This window comes from Salarias fasciatus, chromosome 20 (genome assembly GCF_902148845.1).
Source record: "Salarias fasciatus chromosome 20, fSalaFa1.1, whole genome shotgun sequence".
Classification (NCBI taxonomy): Eukaryota; Metazoa; Chordata; class Actinopteri; order Blenniiformes; family Blenniidae; genus Salarias; species Salarias fasciatus.
The window spans coordinates 23,985,475-24,002,274 of record NC_043764.1 but is presented as its reverse complement, the minus strand read 5'-3'; the positions used below and the strand labels follow the sequence as shown (position 1 = coordinate 24,002,274).

Here is a 16,800-nt window from a genome sequence, read left to right as displayed (position 1 = left end):
AAGATGACGAGGTGTGCCCCGAGGGGCGACTGCACGGAAGCCAAAGGTGAGTAGAGAGAAAATCCAGAATGGGAAATGTGTATAAAACAGGCAATGAGCCAAAAGGGAATACGGGCTATAAGGCCGTGTGAAAAGAAATGGCATAGTTAATTACCAGTGAAATGTCATGTGAGGATCAAAATATTGCTATAATCTTTGGCCGGAAAAAGACACATTAGACCCAATAATGGATACATAAACCGTTTTATTATGCAGAACCCCACCCAAACCCTGTTACATGACGGGTAAGAAAGTACAGAGAACCGGAGATGTAGATGTGGGATAACCTTCACACACAGAACTTCAAAACAGAGCGTAACCACCGGAGCTTTATTGCAGAGTGAGATGGAGTCCCGACGAGGAGCACTCGTACAGGAGCCCTCAGTGGAACGACAAAAAAAACACACACTTCCTTAAGACATAAAGTCAGATTACAGCTACAAACACGGACTATGGAGAATACATTTAGTGTGCCATCATCTGGGAAAGAACGCCAGATTCCTCCAACCCTTCCGAACTTCTGCATATGGAAAACGTTAAAATGTAGTGTAACATCAGCAGACGCAGTGACACAAGGTAAACCAGACATGACTCCTTTCACCACTTCTTTGATAAGCCTGTTCCCGGAGAAGCGGCTTAAACATTAAAATCAACTCATTTTGCATATATATATTTATATATATATATATATATGTAAATATTTTACATCTACTTTCAACACAATATGCTGGTATTTCATTTCATTTCCCTTTCATGAGCACCGATATCTCACAAACAACAGACCTCAACATGTGAAAGCAGAAAGTAAAAACATAAAAAGTGGATAAAATATGAGTAAACACAACACACGCCGTAATGAGTATAATAGTGATGAGAAAACACGACAGACTATTGAGTATCCATATATCAACTTTTCATCTAAAAAGTCTTCTCTATTAAAAATAGGGTGCAAATACAGCAGATAAAATCAAGCATCAAAGGTATCTAAGCAAATCTTTTTGAGCCAAGCATGGAAAATTTTGTTACACATTGCACAAACTGAACACCTATTTCTACTTAAACCTGAATATAGTTTAATTGCAGCATAACTCAAGTTAATTATAAATAGAAAATCATGAAAAATGCATACAGTATTGATTAAAAGGTAGGCAGCAATTTTTATTAGGCAGTATATTACCACAGGGAAAGGGGGAAAAAAAACCTAACATCATGATGCTGACGTTAGGATCTATAAAGATGATTTTCTTTTGACTTGATTATTTTAGGCACAAATTTAGAACTGCATGTGTCTGAATTAAAATTTCTGTACAATATAAACTGTGATAAAGACCGACGCTAAACATCCAAATAAATGGCTAGTAAATTTCAATAACTATCAAACGTAAAACCAAGGTTCATTAAGAAATAAAAACCGCAGCTGATCTATAGTGAGGAGCTTATGAGCATTAATTTTGGAATAATGACGATATGAAGTCAGTGAAGTAGAAAGTTGCATGTGGCGTCTATCCTAATAGACGTTAAACACAATCTGTTCAATAAGCCTTCTAATTCGAAAGCTTGTCCATCTTAGGGAGCGTCTGCGCCGCTAAATCACCTTAACTGCATCTGCATGACAACAATCAACTGCTAATGCATACAACAAAGTGCATATCAAATCTTAGTTCTGAGCAAATGGAGGAGAAATATGATGTCATAGACCGACATTACCGCCGTATAATTTAGCATGATGCTGTATCATGACTTTATGTCGCCATGAAAAAGTGTTCAGAGCTGCTGTGGAGAATTTAAAGCTGCGGGAGAGTTTTGCCATGATTTCCAGTGGAGCCGGGCCCGCACAAAACATCATAATTACAGTGCCTGTCATGACTCCTAATCACAAATGCCATAAAAACGACATAACATCCATCGTAAAGCTCTCGACATCGCAATGATTCAACAGAAATCATTCCGCTACAGCCCGCAAACTCTCAAATGCCGGAGTCGGTCCCTAAAAGTCTGCCAGCTTAAACTGTGCACCCGCCTAATGTGGGTCATTTAACGTGGCGTTGACCCGCCACCACTGGACCAACATTAGGGGCATCGACAGAACAGTGGGAAATAAACAGAGGTCTGCAGGAGATACGATGTAGAAGCTTATTAACAGTTTGTGTAGTGAGTGAGCTGTGTGTGTGTGTGTGTGTGAGTGTGTGTGCTTGTTAGTGGAAATAATGCGGGGAACACACCAAATCCATGGGTGTGCTCTTTCTCCTCTCTTTGATCGCTTGTCGCGGTCAGACGTCCGCAGCTCACCACAGCGAGGTGTCGGCCAGATCACTGGGAGGAGGAGGGGGGGGGGGGGGGGGGGGGAGACACAAGGCAGTGAGTGTGTGTGCGCAAGTTAAAAAGCGAAAGAAACACACACTGTGGCTGAAGGAGGAGGTTAGACTGAAGGAGTGGCTGAGCGGGGGAGCGAGAGCCTTAATGATGCTGAAAATTGGCCTGTGACTGCGGTACACCCCTCAGGTAAATCATTGCTACAGCTTGCTGTCAACTTGTCTGTCCCCTTGTCCTCCCATCGCGCCCCTCCCACGCCCCGACTCCGTCTCCAACGCTTCCCCCCCCCCCCGCGTCACCCTCTCTCAACTTCTTTTACGAGCGCACATTCAAAACTTCCATCTTCCAGCCATTGTCGCCCTGTCGCCATAAATAATAGGGTGCATATGTCTGTGTGCATTAGCGAGCTTTCAATTCGCTGTGCACGTGTGAAAGTGTTGAGGCTGCCAGAGAAAAGTCCCTGATCACATTTAATCAGGTGCTTTTTCTTCCGTTCTTTTCAGAAATATTAATGCAAGCTGTTGCGCTGTTTAAATTGGAGATGCTTTATGAGTTTTGCTTTTGTGTGTTTCGGAGAGAAATATGATACTTCGTCTCCCACTGAATCCAAATGGCGGCTCTGTGCTCTAATTACTCTGCGGCGTAAGATTGTACACACAAATCAAGTCACGGGCTCATTAAATATGACACGATGTGAGAGTTTAAAACCAGCCGGCGTGACAGAATGATGTCTACAGGCTTGTTTGGCCTCAAAGAAATGTTCATTTCCACTTGCAGTCAGTAATGCAAATCTCCATTTTCCAACATTAAATCTTCACCTGTGGACAATTTGCTTGCCGCGGTCTCATCCAGGCTTGTTTAAAAGAAGCCTTCGCCCTTTATTGAGGGGAATATCCTTCAATATATTTTGAGTGCTGGCAAGTAGTTATTTCTACCTTTTAGTGGCTGTAACCCAAGCAGTTTATGAAACTGTTATATCATCTGCGACATTAAATACTTTCTTCTGTTCAAGCTACAACATTATAAGCACGTAAAAAGTAGCAATTGAAGAAGAACTCGTTTCTTTTACTTAAGTAAAAACACTAGTGCAACAACGCAAAAGTACTCTGGTATGTGTTTATTAGTACTATTTCAATTCATATGTGACATTATAAAGAATGCAAAAAGGTCTTTAAGACAATTAATGCAGCAGGATGCAAGTGTTGTTTATATCTGTTTTTTTTATTAAATACAGTATCTCCACATCATGTGATTGATTCTGTAACTTTACTATTGCTGCTAAATGTTGAACATGGACAGATTTCCATCGAAAAAGAGGTTTTTTTAATCTCAATGGGATTTTCCTGGTTAAATACTGGATGGTTCAATGCATAAATGTAACTTTGCTGCAGCCGGTTTCAGTGCGATTGGCTGTGCAGTGGAGTGTAGTTGGACACAATTTCTTTTAGCAGATACAATGTCCCCACTTCCAGTCTACACTTTGAAGTTTTTCTATGTGAACTTTGCAGGTTCTTCAAGTTCAAGTTTCCTCCCACAAACATGCATCTGAGGTTATTAAATGGCTCTAATATGCTTTATGTGTGAATGTGAGAGATTATCCTCCTCTGATTTTGCCCCTGTGATTAACAGGTGACCCTGCCTTCAGCCATAGTCTGCTTGGATCAGGTCCAAACCTGCATTTATCCACTGGAAGCTTCCTAAAGCCTTCCTTCTTTTTTATATCTCTCAGCTCAGACATCTATAACACGATAAGTAGCTTCAGCAATACGCTGCTTTTCTGTCACGGGCCAGTAGGGCTGACAATCAGCAGTCGCAGCTCCAACAGAGTGGAGGAAAAAGTGTCATATAATCCCTGAATGGTTGCAAAGATGGTTGATGTGCTGAAATAAATTCTAAGTGTCTGAAAATTGTCTTTTACTTTCAACATTTTTTGGGGTGATTCACAGCAAGTATATTGTAGATACAAGTAAAATATACCAAATAATGGGAATATATTTTTAATGTAAGCCATTGAATGAAGATGGTAGTTATGCTATTAGCACTTTTTTCCCTCTTTATAGTCAGTGTGTCGCTATAATTCATAAATAGATGTATAGATACATGCACGTTTATGTGTGTGTGGGCTGTGGGTTGTACCTGAGGACGGTGTCTGTGTGTTCAGGTAACAAAAGGACTGTATCGTCTCCAGAGCTGTTCCTTCCACACTGAAGTGGATCAGATTCCTCCTCCTTAACAACAGAGAGCAACACACACACACACACACACACACACACACACACACACTTAACACATATCTGTCCAGCAGCTATTACAGTCCAATAACTTGCAGACTAGCGGCCTAATTGCTTCTCGGAGATAATGTCTGTATCAAACGATCCACTTGCCGTGTTTTAAGTGGTGTGCGAGGCTATCAGCGTGAAGACATAGCTCATTTTCAGTATCGCGTATAATTATGCCACTGTGAAGCTGCGCGGCGCAGATAGCGCGTCTCACCGAGTCCGAGCTGTGCGCCAGGGTGTCGGCGCCGGCCTGGTGTGGCGAGGAGAGCGGGGCCGGCTGGTTGATGACCACGGCCCTCCGGTCCACCTCCCTGGGGGACGCGGGCGGGGTGGAGAGCAGCAGGGAGTCGGGCGGGCCCTGCTCGCACAGGCTGTAGTGTCCCAGGGGCCTGGGCGGGTGGAGGATCTGCAGAGCCTCTGGGTTCTCGTCCTCGGAGTCGGACAGCTCGCCGTCAGGGCAGCCTGGCAGACAGAAACATGGGCGAGAACACAGAGGTCACTTCTCTTCGGCCTCGTCACCCACAAACGGGCCGCTCCGAAGACACACTTTGTGTCGCTCCTGAATGGGAGTTAACACTTTTATTGTTCGCATCTGCGGGGCATGACGGCGAGATTGATGGGCGGCTCAATTCACCTGTGGATGCGATCGGGGCAGCGCTCCACTTGGCACTGGCCACTGTTCCCATCTTCTGCTCCAGCTGACAGATGTAGTCCATCAACTCCTGTAGAGGGAAAAACAGGCTCTATATCACGGAGCAGAGTGAAGCTCTGATCACGGCTGCAGCAGCCATCAGCCTTATGGCCGCCATAAAATCTGACTTCTCTCAGCCAAAGCCGCAGCAACCGATCACGCTGTAAATATCGAAAATTATCATTTGTTATCATACAAATATTATGAACACAGAAGGAGAAACACCGTGGATGCAATGGTAAATCTTCGCTTGATTTATCACGGCTGCCGTGCTCACAAGCGGCTGATGCTAAAAGCAGGCTGGACACTGATTTTAAAAACACCGACCCTCTCCTCTGTTTGCGGCGGGAAAATGTGACGGTGGTTGGCCAACAAAAACTCTGCAGGCACTTTAACAGCAACAGCACTGACTGCCCTGAAATCCACCGATTTATATTGCACTATAAACAATTTATACTGCACAATAACAAGAAGACAACAACAGAGAGAAGATTCCCAACACCTGGGGCATTCACAAGGCTGCAATGCTTGTTATTTCAGTAAGCTTCGGGATATAAATGTATTATTAATGACAAGATCACTAAAGAATTTCAGGGATGCAGCTGACAGTAGTAAGCATTGCATCCACACTAAATTAAAAGCTGAGATCTTAGCTGGTGATCATGAGAAGAGCACAAAGTTGAGCAAATGCACAAACTCACATAAAACGTTCCCACTTTTTGGACAAACTTCTATCAGGACGGATCCGGAAAGCAATAAAATTGCTGTCCCTGACCTGTTTCTCTGCGAGGAGCTGCTCCTTCTCTTTCTGGGCGACTCTCAGACTGGCTTTCAGCTCCTGGAGCTCCCTGCGGGTTTCACTCAGCTGAACCTGCAGGCCGGGGATCATAAAACAAATAGAATATATCAGGGCCGTTTCATGAACAGTGTATCTTCTGTGTAACAGCTTGTGAGTGAGCGGGGTCATTGTCATAGAGACTTCCGATAACCTCCTCCTCTTGTTCCTCTTGAGTTTCAGAAGAAATGTATTACAAATACTGATACTAGTGTGATAAAGTAGCAATTCCAGGCGCTTTGACTGACTCTTTTTTTCCAAGTAAGTACAATTAATTTCATCTTCCTGATTTTATTTCACAGCAATAATAAATTAAAACCGTCTTTCTCACCCGGTTGCAATCTTTCTCTCGTCCAATTTCAACCTCTAGTTTCACTCTCTCCATCCTCTCCTCCTGCAGCTGTTCCTCCATCCTCTGCATCTCTGCGCTGAGCTTCTCCAAACGCTCCTGGTCTTTCTGTTTGGGTGAGACACATTACTACTCACAACACGATCACCCGGGGCTGCGGGGTCACAGGATCACGCTGGAGTCTTGACTGACTCCAGAGCTGCACTGCGCCATAAAATAAACAATGTATACCACCTGAAAGAGGAGGATTTCACCTCCAAGTCATCATATTTTGTCTTGACATTTAGAAACATAATGAGGACTTTTGACCAGGAACTTAGGGCATAATACACTGAAAACTTCACTGCAGTATAAATCTAAGTTTCCTAACTAAGTACCTCAGATGTGTTCTGCAGATCCAGCCTCTCCTGAGCCCAGTGCGCTCTCCCTTCTCTCAGGGCCAGACTGAAATCTGCGAGCTGGAGCGATAGCTGTGCCGCCTGCAGCCGGGCCTGATGCAGCTCGGCCTGGCCGTGATCCCTCTGGGCTACCATGCCACTCAGATCGCTCTTCAGACCCTCGGCAGCGCGCTCGCTCATGTGCAGACGCTCCCGCAGGCTCCGCATCTCCTTCAGTGACGCCTCACTCTCCGCCTGGCCGTAAATAAAAGAAGGAGGCAGATGCTGGTTACATATTTCATACGTTTGGTTGATTTGCTACATGACCTCGGTCCCAATCGCCATGCTGGGGTTTCCAGATGAAACAACAACAGAGAGAAGAGAGTCTGACCTCTTTCCTGTGGGCGGTGGTGAGTTTCTGGGTGAGGGTGGTGATGGTGTTCTGGAGCTGCAGGACGCTGGTGTCTCGCTGGGCCAGAGAGTTCCTCAGGCCCTGAAACTCCTTCGACAAACTCCTGAGTTCACTCTCTGTCTGCTCCAGCTTGGTCTGGGAAACATGAATAAACCAGGTAGGGAGCGTTACACGGAGCTGCGGACACACATGCTTCTGTCTGCGTTCCACATGTTCTCATTTGTCATCACCTGCAGGCTCTTTCTCTCACTCTCCTCTTCTTTCCTCAGAGCTCCCGCCTTCTTGGCTCGCTCCTTCATCCTGCACACACAGATTCAGTTATGAACTATCAAAACTATTTATGAGCGCGACATAAAAGTAAAATATGGAAGAGGGGAGAAAAAAAAAAAACATTCAAACCTCTCCAGCTCCGTCTCTCTTTCCACCGCTCTCTGTGTCAGGGTTTTGATGTCCTCCTCGAGCTCTCTGATTCGCACATCACTCGCCTCCCTTGCATCCATTAAGGCAGTTTTCTCCTGGGCTAGTGATTCTCCCCTCGCCTGCTCTTCCTAACAGACCAGATGTAATTTTAATTTTTATGGGGATCTTCAATGATAAGCAATTCTGGCATAATAGCTCAGATCATTTGCTGAATTTCTGGAGCGTATTGTTAACGCAGAGCCTTATAATCAGAGAATAAATCCACAATTAGAGACAAACGTATGGAAATTGTATTGAGCGAATTGATATTGCCCATCATTTGCCTGAGCACAATAATACACCACCTTCTGTGTCCTCTCCATCTCCGCAAGCTTCTCCAGACGGTGTTTCTGCTCTTCATGCAGCCTGGCGATATCATTTTCCAGCTCTCTACGTTGTCTGTTCCAGACCTCCTTGGCCCTGCTGTACTCCTCCTTATCTTTCTTCCATTGTTTATTTGCCGTTTCCTGCACCTGCAGCAGCTCAGCACGCTCTTGCAGACACTCCCACAGTCGCCTCTGACGAAAAACGACAGGAAGCATGCAGCACATGAAGAATCATGACGGCCTTCCCTTCTTTAAATAGCACTTGATTAAACAGAAAAGTGGAAACGTGCTTTCCTGCGCTCACCTGCAGCAGTTCGGCTCTGGGTACGACCAGGAGCATGTCTGTGCCTTCCTCCTCTCCATGAGTCTCTTCTTCAAGGGTGACGAGATCCTCGAGCGGCTTTGGTGCACAAAAGCTGAATTTGGAGCTGCGGGAGCAAACTTCCCCTTTTGCATCAATGTATACAAACTCGTAGTCTTGGGAGCTGGGCTTGGGCAGGTACGACGCTGCAACGGGAGGAAAAAAAAAACAGAGTCGTGATGAACTATTTGTACACAAAAATAATTTCAAAGTCCCCCTGTTGCCATTTGAGGCTTACTTCACAGAGTGCTTATGTGAAACTTTAGTGCACTTTAGGTGAACTAATTTAAGTGCGCCTCAATTCCAAAGCACTGATCACCTTCTATGGCAGGTGATTAAAAAAAAGAGAAAGCACTCTTTGTATTGCCTTTGTGTGCTGTCTGTTGGCACTTACTCCTATCGGACTAAAACCCAGCCTCATGGCACTTAATCAGGTTGTTATCTTCTGTCTAGATCTAAATTGTAAATTGTAAATTCTAAGGTCGCCATAAATCTTAATGTCCGGGTATTCATAAACTATGGGCCAATAACACGTTTATTTTGTATTATATTGCTGCTTTAGTGTGATAAATAAAGTGGCATTTAGAAAACAGTATGAAATCAAAAATCCATTTTATGGCCAATATTTTTTTCATGGCAGATATTTTGACTTGTCACAGTGCAACCGTAGTGCGATATATTAATGATGGCTTTGGGGACGTCCTGCTTTTGTGCATGCCGTTACACTGTCATGGCTTATTGAGACACCTAAATGGAACTGAGCCGTCATTAATTCCACTTTTGTTTTCCAGAGTCACAATGTCTGCTGCAGAAAAAAAGTCTATTGATATAGCAATAACATTGATTTATGGAAGCCTGTGCAATACAACTTCTGGCCACTAGTGGCAGCACCGTAATCATTTAGAAGAGTGAAACAAAAGTACATAAATTTTTTCACTCTTAGAGCTGACTTAGGTCCAATTACTTACTACAGGTCCACATTTCATACTATTATCAAAAACTAACCAAGGTCACACTTCTGGACACATTTATGATGCATCAGTATCAATGACCTATTTCTCATTGTTTATCAGTGTCCTCTCTGTGGATCCGCCTTTGTATTGTTTTTCATTTAAACCTGTAATTTCAAGTTAAGCACCGCAAACTTGTAGCGAAAATAAACGTGTCACCATTCTTATCATATTCAGAGGCTGCAGTAATGCACATTACTTGCTAAAACTAAAGAGAAATAGATTTTCTCATGACCAGTTTTGGTAGGTATAGTGCAATCTAGAGCACCGATGGTTGGCAAATTTACAAAGCACTGCCTTAGAAAAAAACCTTCCAAGGATCTATTTAAATAAGGAGTATTAATCAAGCTTGTCTGAAAATGAGACTTATACTTGCATTATCAACCTTTGTAAAGAAAGGTAAACGTAAGAATGTGCAAATTCCGATGAAACCATAATGTTTCTGACATGGTGGGGGTGATGTTTCTCTGACAAGGATGACCTATTTCTTGTCATCTTTGACAACAATTCCTAATGAAAAATTAATTCTGAATTCAAAACAAAAAACATAAATAAATAAGTTGAGTGTTATTAAGTGTATGTAATTAAGATACACTAATTTAGTATTTATGTGTGTATTAAAAGAAGTGTGTTGCAGCTCTGTGTAAAAAAAAAAGAAAAAGAAAATGGCTGTGGTTCTTTGAACAACATCAGCCAACAAATGTATTTGGTGTGAGATGTTTACTCTTCGTGTGGAACAGTTGGCAGCTCTGCTTTATTTGGGTTTCAGAAAAAAATCATTTGATGTGTTTTGTCTGGTCTGCTGGTGAAGTAGCTTTAATCATTTTGAGAGGGAGATTGATTGTATCTTAAAATGCGAAAGTGGGAATACATCCTACAGATGGAGAATAGATAGCCTCCCTCCCTCCTCATACAAGGGTAGAAAATGCATCTATTTGTGGTTTATTGATTTAGAAATATGATGACAGACTTGCACATAATATTATTTTTATATCTCAATTTTGTCATGGATTTTGCTGTTACCAGAGCATTGGATATTTTTGCAAATTTATGCTTCATATATTCATTTTATATCTGTGTTTATTTTATAATCTTTAACTGAGTTGAGGAGCTATTAAAGCGTCACTATTCTGTGAGAGGTTAATTTCCTTTTTGAAAGTATTGATTGGAATTGCTTTGACAAAAACGAAACTTAAGACGATGCGTAAAAAGAAAAAAAAATTACTTTTGGGATGATTTTTTTTTTCCAGCGTGGGTCACGCGGTTGTGATTAATTGCTATCTGGCAATAGCGTTCGTGGTGACGTCATTACGCTGCTTCCGGGATCGATCACGTGTCAGTAAAACAACCACGTGTTTTGTTTTGGGTTTTTTTTTTTAAACAACCGAATTCCGGAGCGCCCTCAGGGTACAAACCACAACGACAGGTAATAACGACACTCACCCGACACGTTTTTTACTACAATAGTTTCTCAAAATTATCACAGTTCATCATAAATAAGTTGTTTATTATCCTTTACATGTTTTTTTTTTCCTTCCATAAAGCTTGAAAACAAGCGTATTGGGTGCATATTTCCGTTGGTTTTAACTCTGTTGTAAGTTATCCTGTTTCCCTCTGCTCTGACCACAAAGCAGCCAGCCGGTCTGTGGCTTTATCCAGCCCATAAAGCCAGCTAACCTAATATTATCCTTATCTCACACAGGCCATAGCTTCGTGTTCAGAGTGATTTACTTGGAATTCCTGTTTCACAACATATGTACAGTAAAGGGGCCGAAGATGGAAAACAGAAAGGAAGAATGACATACTGCAAAGTTTATGAGCTGCAATTCAACTTACAGCCCCGGCTAAGGTCACAGTGCAGGCAAGCGCCTTTTTAAATCACTGCATCACTGGCGATAAGGAACCATCAGTAGTTTCTTTAGACTTTCCTTCCTTTGCTCCTCTGCCCATGAAGAATGACACTGACAGTGTGCTTAAGTTAAGGATAAATCACTCTCCCAGGGGTCAATGCCACACCTGCCGCACACGTGCCCCTCACACTGAATCAGGCTTATCAGCACCTCCTGACACACAGGACAAAGTGAACACTGTATTCTCCAGTGGCCAGTCGCAGTCAGCAGAGCAGCCTTTGAGCCATTGTCTTTGTCATTCGCATTACTCAACGTCCTGCTTACTACAGGAATTATTTCAAACCTTGACAGAGACTATCTTTGTTAGAGACCTGGCTAAGCAGGACATTTATCTTCTGCACAGGATATTTTCCATCTGTAGAAATATTTCTTTTTTTTTTTTTTTTTCGTAATGAGCATTGACTTTGTGTAAAATGCATGATTATGTGGGTACCATAGAAATGAACACAGCAGTTGACTTCTGTGCCGTCTTGATAGTCATCTGGGGCCAAAGCCCAAACAAAAGTGTGGTACTCCTTCACCGACGTCCATCCCACCTGAGGAAGAAAACACAGTGTTATTATGAAGTTAACCCAGCCAGTTCTTCATTAGCTTCATTGGTGACAGACGTCAGGGTGTCAGTACCTTGAAGAGTCCGATCCAGTCATTGCTGGTCCAGATGTGCTGTGAACTCAGTGTGTAGTGGCAGTCGACTCTGCTCTGAGGGAAATAACTGCAGCCGACGTTCCTGAACTCCACTCGCCAAGCCTTATCCATGGCAACACAAAACAAAGGCTGGCAATCCTGCACCTGCAGCAAGAACAAAACAAACCTGAATTGATAATTGTTTTTAGATTATACGGTTTATACCGAAGGTCGAAACTGGTTCGATCGGCTCATCGTGACACAGAATGAGCAAACAAGAGCCGGTTGGCAGGCTCCAGGAGTATAAATATTCACAGACCGCTGGCCTGTTCTCACCAGCTGTAAGAGGATATCCTTACTGAGTGCACACTGGAGGAAAGGACACCACAACTAAACCCCAGTGACAGCACGGCCTTTGAGCAACATGACATGTTGCAAGTTTGTCACCGGGGCTATTTCGGTCACGGTGAAAATCATTTGCTTTTGTGCGTCGTCACGTGTAAGCATGCAGCACAAGGTGTCCGGGGCCTCCGTGGCATGCGTGTGCCAGATCAAATTCCACCGGAACGCACTTGCAGTGAATTTCAGGAAAGTCAGGAAAGAATTGTGCGTCTGAAGAAGTTGGAATATCATTAAAAATGTATTCTTTCTACACTCAAAAACTTGAACTGTTTAAAGAAATTGCTATTGTTATGTCTTGTAGTAGATTACATGAAACATTCAAACTTTAATTCAAATGACAAAATGAACTATAATATGCTTTAATGTTCTTGTATTGACAATGGGAGTAACAGGTGTATCTAGTTGCAGCACAACATGCAAATTATCTCCCTGAGCAACCAAATAAAGAAACAAACTCATGTTACTGCAGCATAAGACCCTCAACATCCGGCCAGCGAGGTGAAAATGACTTCAATTTCCACAAGTATTAAGATGCATTTATTGATTTAATGAGACAAAGACCGTGCAAAGAGTGTTGTGGTTTTCTTTCAAGGTGTCCATAGGACAACAAGTACAAAGCTTTGTAGTGCATACGTGTTATTACAGTGGATCAGCTGTGACTTTCCCAAACTTGTAATCCTCCACTGTCATGAAGTTTTCTGTTTTAGTGGCTCATCACTGACTCAGGTCTGACTTGTCGCATCATAAGAATGCTTTAAAATCTGACTTAAACCGTGCGTATTGTTGGCTGATAGTGGAAAAGTCAGCAGCAGCTTTTCCTTCAGGGGATTCATATTACACAGCACGAGGCTTGAGGCCCAACAGTAGCACATGTCGGAGAAAAGTGAGCAGAACGCAAACGGGTCGGGGTGAGTTGGACGGGGGTGAAAAGTGCGATCGGGCCGTCCGGTTTGATCGTTCTTGTCTAATTAGTCACCGAGGTGCGAGAGACGGACCGGACGGCACAAAGCAGGCTTTGTTAACGACAAAAAGCATCTGCGCACATTATCCCGACTCGACTCTGAGGTGTCTCTTACCTTCTCAACCTGACTTTGTGCGTAAAGCCGCTGCTTTGTGCGCGGAGTTTTTTGGGGCTTCGCCGTGCGTCTGGACGCACACGGGCACGCTGTCCCCCTCCGGACTCAGTCTCTTTAATAACCAGAAACAATAACAAAAAACCCCAAAGCAAAACACAACCACGACAGTCTGACTCCCAGCCGGGGGATTGTGGGAGACGGAGTCCCGCGCGCGTCCGCGGCCAGGCGGGGATGTGGAGCTGAAACTACATTTCCCCGGAAGCAAAGCGCGCAGCGCTCCACGTAACGTGATGCTTCCTTTGGTTTGGACGCATGTCAACGCGCACAGAGACGCTGTTTGACCGCTTCTCCAATATCTATCTCTAGTTTGAGATAAGAAAAGATACAAACAGCCGAGGCAGCAGTGGACATGTGTGGACACGTGCAGTTTTTTCTTTAGCGCGACTCATTTCCAGAAGAATGACCCTTTATTATGTTTCGATTAACTTCTTTGACAATTAAAGATTGGATTTTCACTAACAAAAAAAAAAAAAGTTATTTATATAAAATCAAGAATCAGGCAGCCTGAGGATTTGCTAAAGAAAGTAATCATATATTCTGGTAGCGTGTTGTAGATTTGGGTTTGGAAGATAACCCACTAATCCTTGTTTTTGGCAGTTTGCAGATGAGGAGCCTGTCATGTCACAGTGACTTGTGGAGAGATGTGCTCGTTACTAAGCCGGGTAATGTCACGGTGCTGGACAGCAGGTGGCAGTATACCATCTCGGAAACCCATTGCGGTGCGTTCAGGTTCTCAGCGCTCATCACCGCCTCTAAAACACACAGTCTGAGCTCCTCAGCTCCCCTGAGACCATCTCACAGCCTGGTGAACTAATCTTAGCACAGCAATCCAGTCTATTTTTTAATGTTGGGAAGACGTGATTTGAAGGGAATATTTTTTAAAAGAAAAAAAAAAACTACGTGAGGTCTGAAACTGGTAAAATACTGATTAAAAACAGATCTTCTCATTTTTGCTTTAGAAATGTATAAATTTTCAATATTATTATGTAAAGAAATTTATGCCTGTTGGATCAAATGTTAGTTACAATCAGAAAAGAAATTATGTGATTTCCTGAATTATATTTCATTAAAGATCTTTTGAGTATTACTGAGAGAGTAATCTATAAATAAATTCAAATCATAAGATGATGATCCACTAACTCAAAGACAGTCTTTATTCCTGTCTGCAAAAACCGCAACCACCGAAAACAAAGTAGAAATTTCACCTGATGTTTCTGAGTGAGGATTGTAATGGTTCTGAGTCAGTTTAAAGGAATGCTCATCCCCTGCTATTATTGTTATTGATGCTATCATTTACTCTGTTTATCTGTGCCGGCTCATGAGCCGGTCCAGCCACACAGACCTTTACTCCTCCTCAATTAGTTAGTCCAGTTTGGCTAATTTAGTTTGTTGACGACACTATAAGGATGCTTCATGTAATTTTATGCCGACGGACAGTCGATGTTGAGACCCTATAAATTGTGTTTAAGTGGATTAATAGTGTGCTGAGCCTGTGTGAGCAAAGTGGTGATGGAAGTAGTGGCTCTCTCGCAGTGGGGATAATTAAATAGATTGTACTGCAATGAGCAGCTTATTCAGTAGCCATTGTTTACATGTGTGTTTTCTGCTCGGACGCCAGAGGAAGCAAATTGACTTTTTTATTTGATAATTTAAATTAGCTGCACCTACTACCTCCGCGTTGTGTAGTACTAACTAGTTAAGGAGCATTTCTGTTTCTGAGTTAACGTCAGACTTGGCTCCTGTTTCTGCTGATAGCTTGAGGTTTTACGCTGCCGTTGCTGAGGAAAATGGCACAGCAGATCTCGGACAGCCTTGACTTTGAAGCGTCAGTGTTGTGTGAAGTCAGGAGATGGCTGTGCTGCAGGAATGCGAGGCTTCACCATAATAGAGACTATACTGAAAGTGGATTGTCCATGAAACTGCTTGATCTTGACCCGACTGCCTGCTGTTACGGCTTCTCTGTCATAATGTTCCACCTCCACCCTTAAAACTTGCACACGCATGCATATACGCAGCACACCGTCTGAATTTATAGCTTTTTTTTTTTTCTTTGTTTCTTTGGGAAGAGCTGGACTAATATTAACACTCTGCAGCTTTAGGGAAGGGGAAAGACTCGCTATCTCCTGCTCTGGCACAAAAGCTTCAGCATGCTGTTTATTTATCTGTTGTAGAAGTGCTGCACACAAATTTAATCCCTGTCATCTGCTGATTTCTAGCAGCTTGGCATGGAATTCCTCTCAATATAAGAAAATGGTATAGCCCCTGAGTGCTACTGCAGTTTTATTACCTGAGGTGGTTTGTCTGAATATAGCTTACCACATGTCTCATTCAAAGGGAATGGCAGGTATGTGTCAGTAGTCATAAATTGTAACTTGCCTTTAGCAGTAATCAGTTGCCAAGGAAACCTCAAATGGTATTATGACCTTCTGTTGTGTATAGACAAGTAAACTGTTAGAGTTGTCAACATCCAAGAGACAAACATTAAAGATTTATGTCGGCAAACAATTTATTTTCTCATCACACTAAATTAGTGCCTAATGTGTCTTGTGTGGAAATGAAACTCTTAGAAGACACGCCACCGACATCTCCTCCTATCAGTGTATCGGTTAGAGCAATACGGGCACTTTTCAGTTAAATAATGTCCATTACTGTGGCGTGAGTGATGCCGTCGGTGGGCCTGTGTGGCCGCACAGAGGAGGAAGGCCATTTAGAAGGCTGGAAAACAAAGAAAGAGGGAGCAGAAGCAGAGTGCCTGGAAGGAGGGCAGAGCGTTGGGAGGGTGGAGATAGAGAAATGGGGGACGGTGGTATTTAGTATGCACGGCCAAGCTGCCCCATCTGCTTAGCGCAGCAGTCCCTGTCGTATAACTGTCTACAGGCCGTGGGCCACATAAAGAATGTCTCAGATTTGATGTAATTCCGCAAAATTAATGACAGCTTTACTCGGTATGGGCCGTGAGGGAATGATTAGTGTTTGATCGTCCATCTGATCAGTTCCCTTGGCTGGCTGCAGAGAGATGCTCCACTATATGCTGCCTATGGCAAGCACACATGCACGCACAGATACACCTATCCCAGAATGATTCCCGGGCCCCTGCGCTCCAGTTTATGTTTGCATTCTGGTTCCTGTTTCCCTCTGCAACGACAACCAATATCTTGTTAAATTCTCTGTGCTGTGACGCTTCACATCGAAATGAACACCTACTGATGGGCCGGATGCCGGTCCCACCGGTGATGTGACGGTGTGCAGGGCACTTTTATTCCAGGCTGCGCGGTAT

At 43.3% G+C, this 16,800-nt stretch overlaps 1 protein-coding gene across 1 annotated transcript; it reads right to left on the bottom strand.

Annotated features, from left to right (window-relative positions):
- Positions 1-224: 224 nt before the first annotated feature.
- On the bottom strand, positions 225-13,647 carry calcoco1a (calcium binding and coiled-coil domain 1a). Its single transcript, XM_030119393.1, has 15 exons — positions 13,464-13,647; positions 11,986-12,150; positions 11,795-11,897; positions 8,385-8,587; positions 8,060-8,272; positions 7,695-7,843; positions 7,526-7,595; positions 7,275-7,430; positions 6,884-7,138; positions 6,489-6,614; positions 6,098-6,193; positions 5,266-5,353; positions 4,846-5,093; positions 4,489-4,580; positions 225-2,352 (listed from the first exon to the last, which is right to left on the bottom strand). The coding sequence occupies exons 2-15, from the start codon at positions 12,115-12,117 to the stop codon at positions 2,325-2,327; spliced, it is 1,959 nt and encodes a 652-aa protein (XP_029975253.1). The 5' UTR covers positions 12,118-12,150; positions 13,464-13,647; the 3' UTR covers positions 225-2,324.
- Positions 13,648-16,800: the final 3,153 nt, after the last annotated feature.

Coding starts and splice junctions, on each gene's coding strand:
- calcoco1a (XM_030119393.1), bottom strand. CDS start 12,117: ATGGATAAGGCTTGGCGAGTGGAGTTCAGGAACGTCGGCTGCAGTTAT. Junction 8,273..8,384: donor CCAGAGCCGAACTGCTGCAG/GTGAGCGCAGGA, acceptor GTTTTTCGTCAG/AGGCGACTGTGGGAGTGTCT. Junction 7,139..7,274: donor CCACCGCCCACAGGAAAGAG/GTCAGACTCTCT, acceptor ATTTACGGCCAG/GCGGAGAGTGAGGCGTCACT.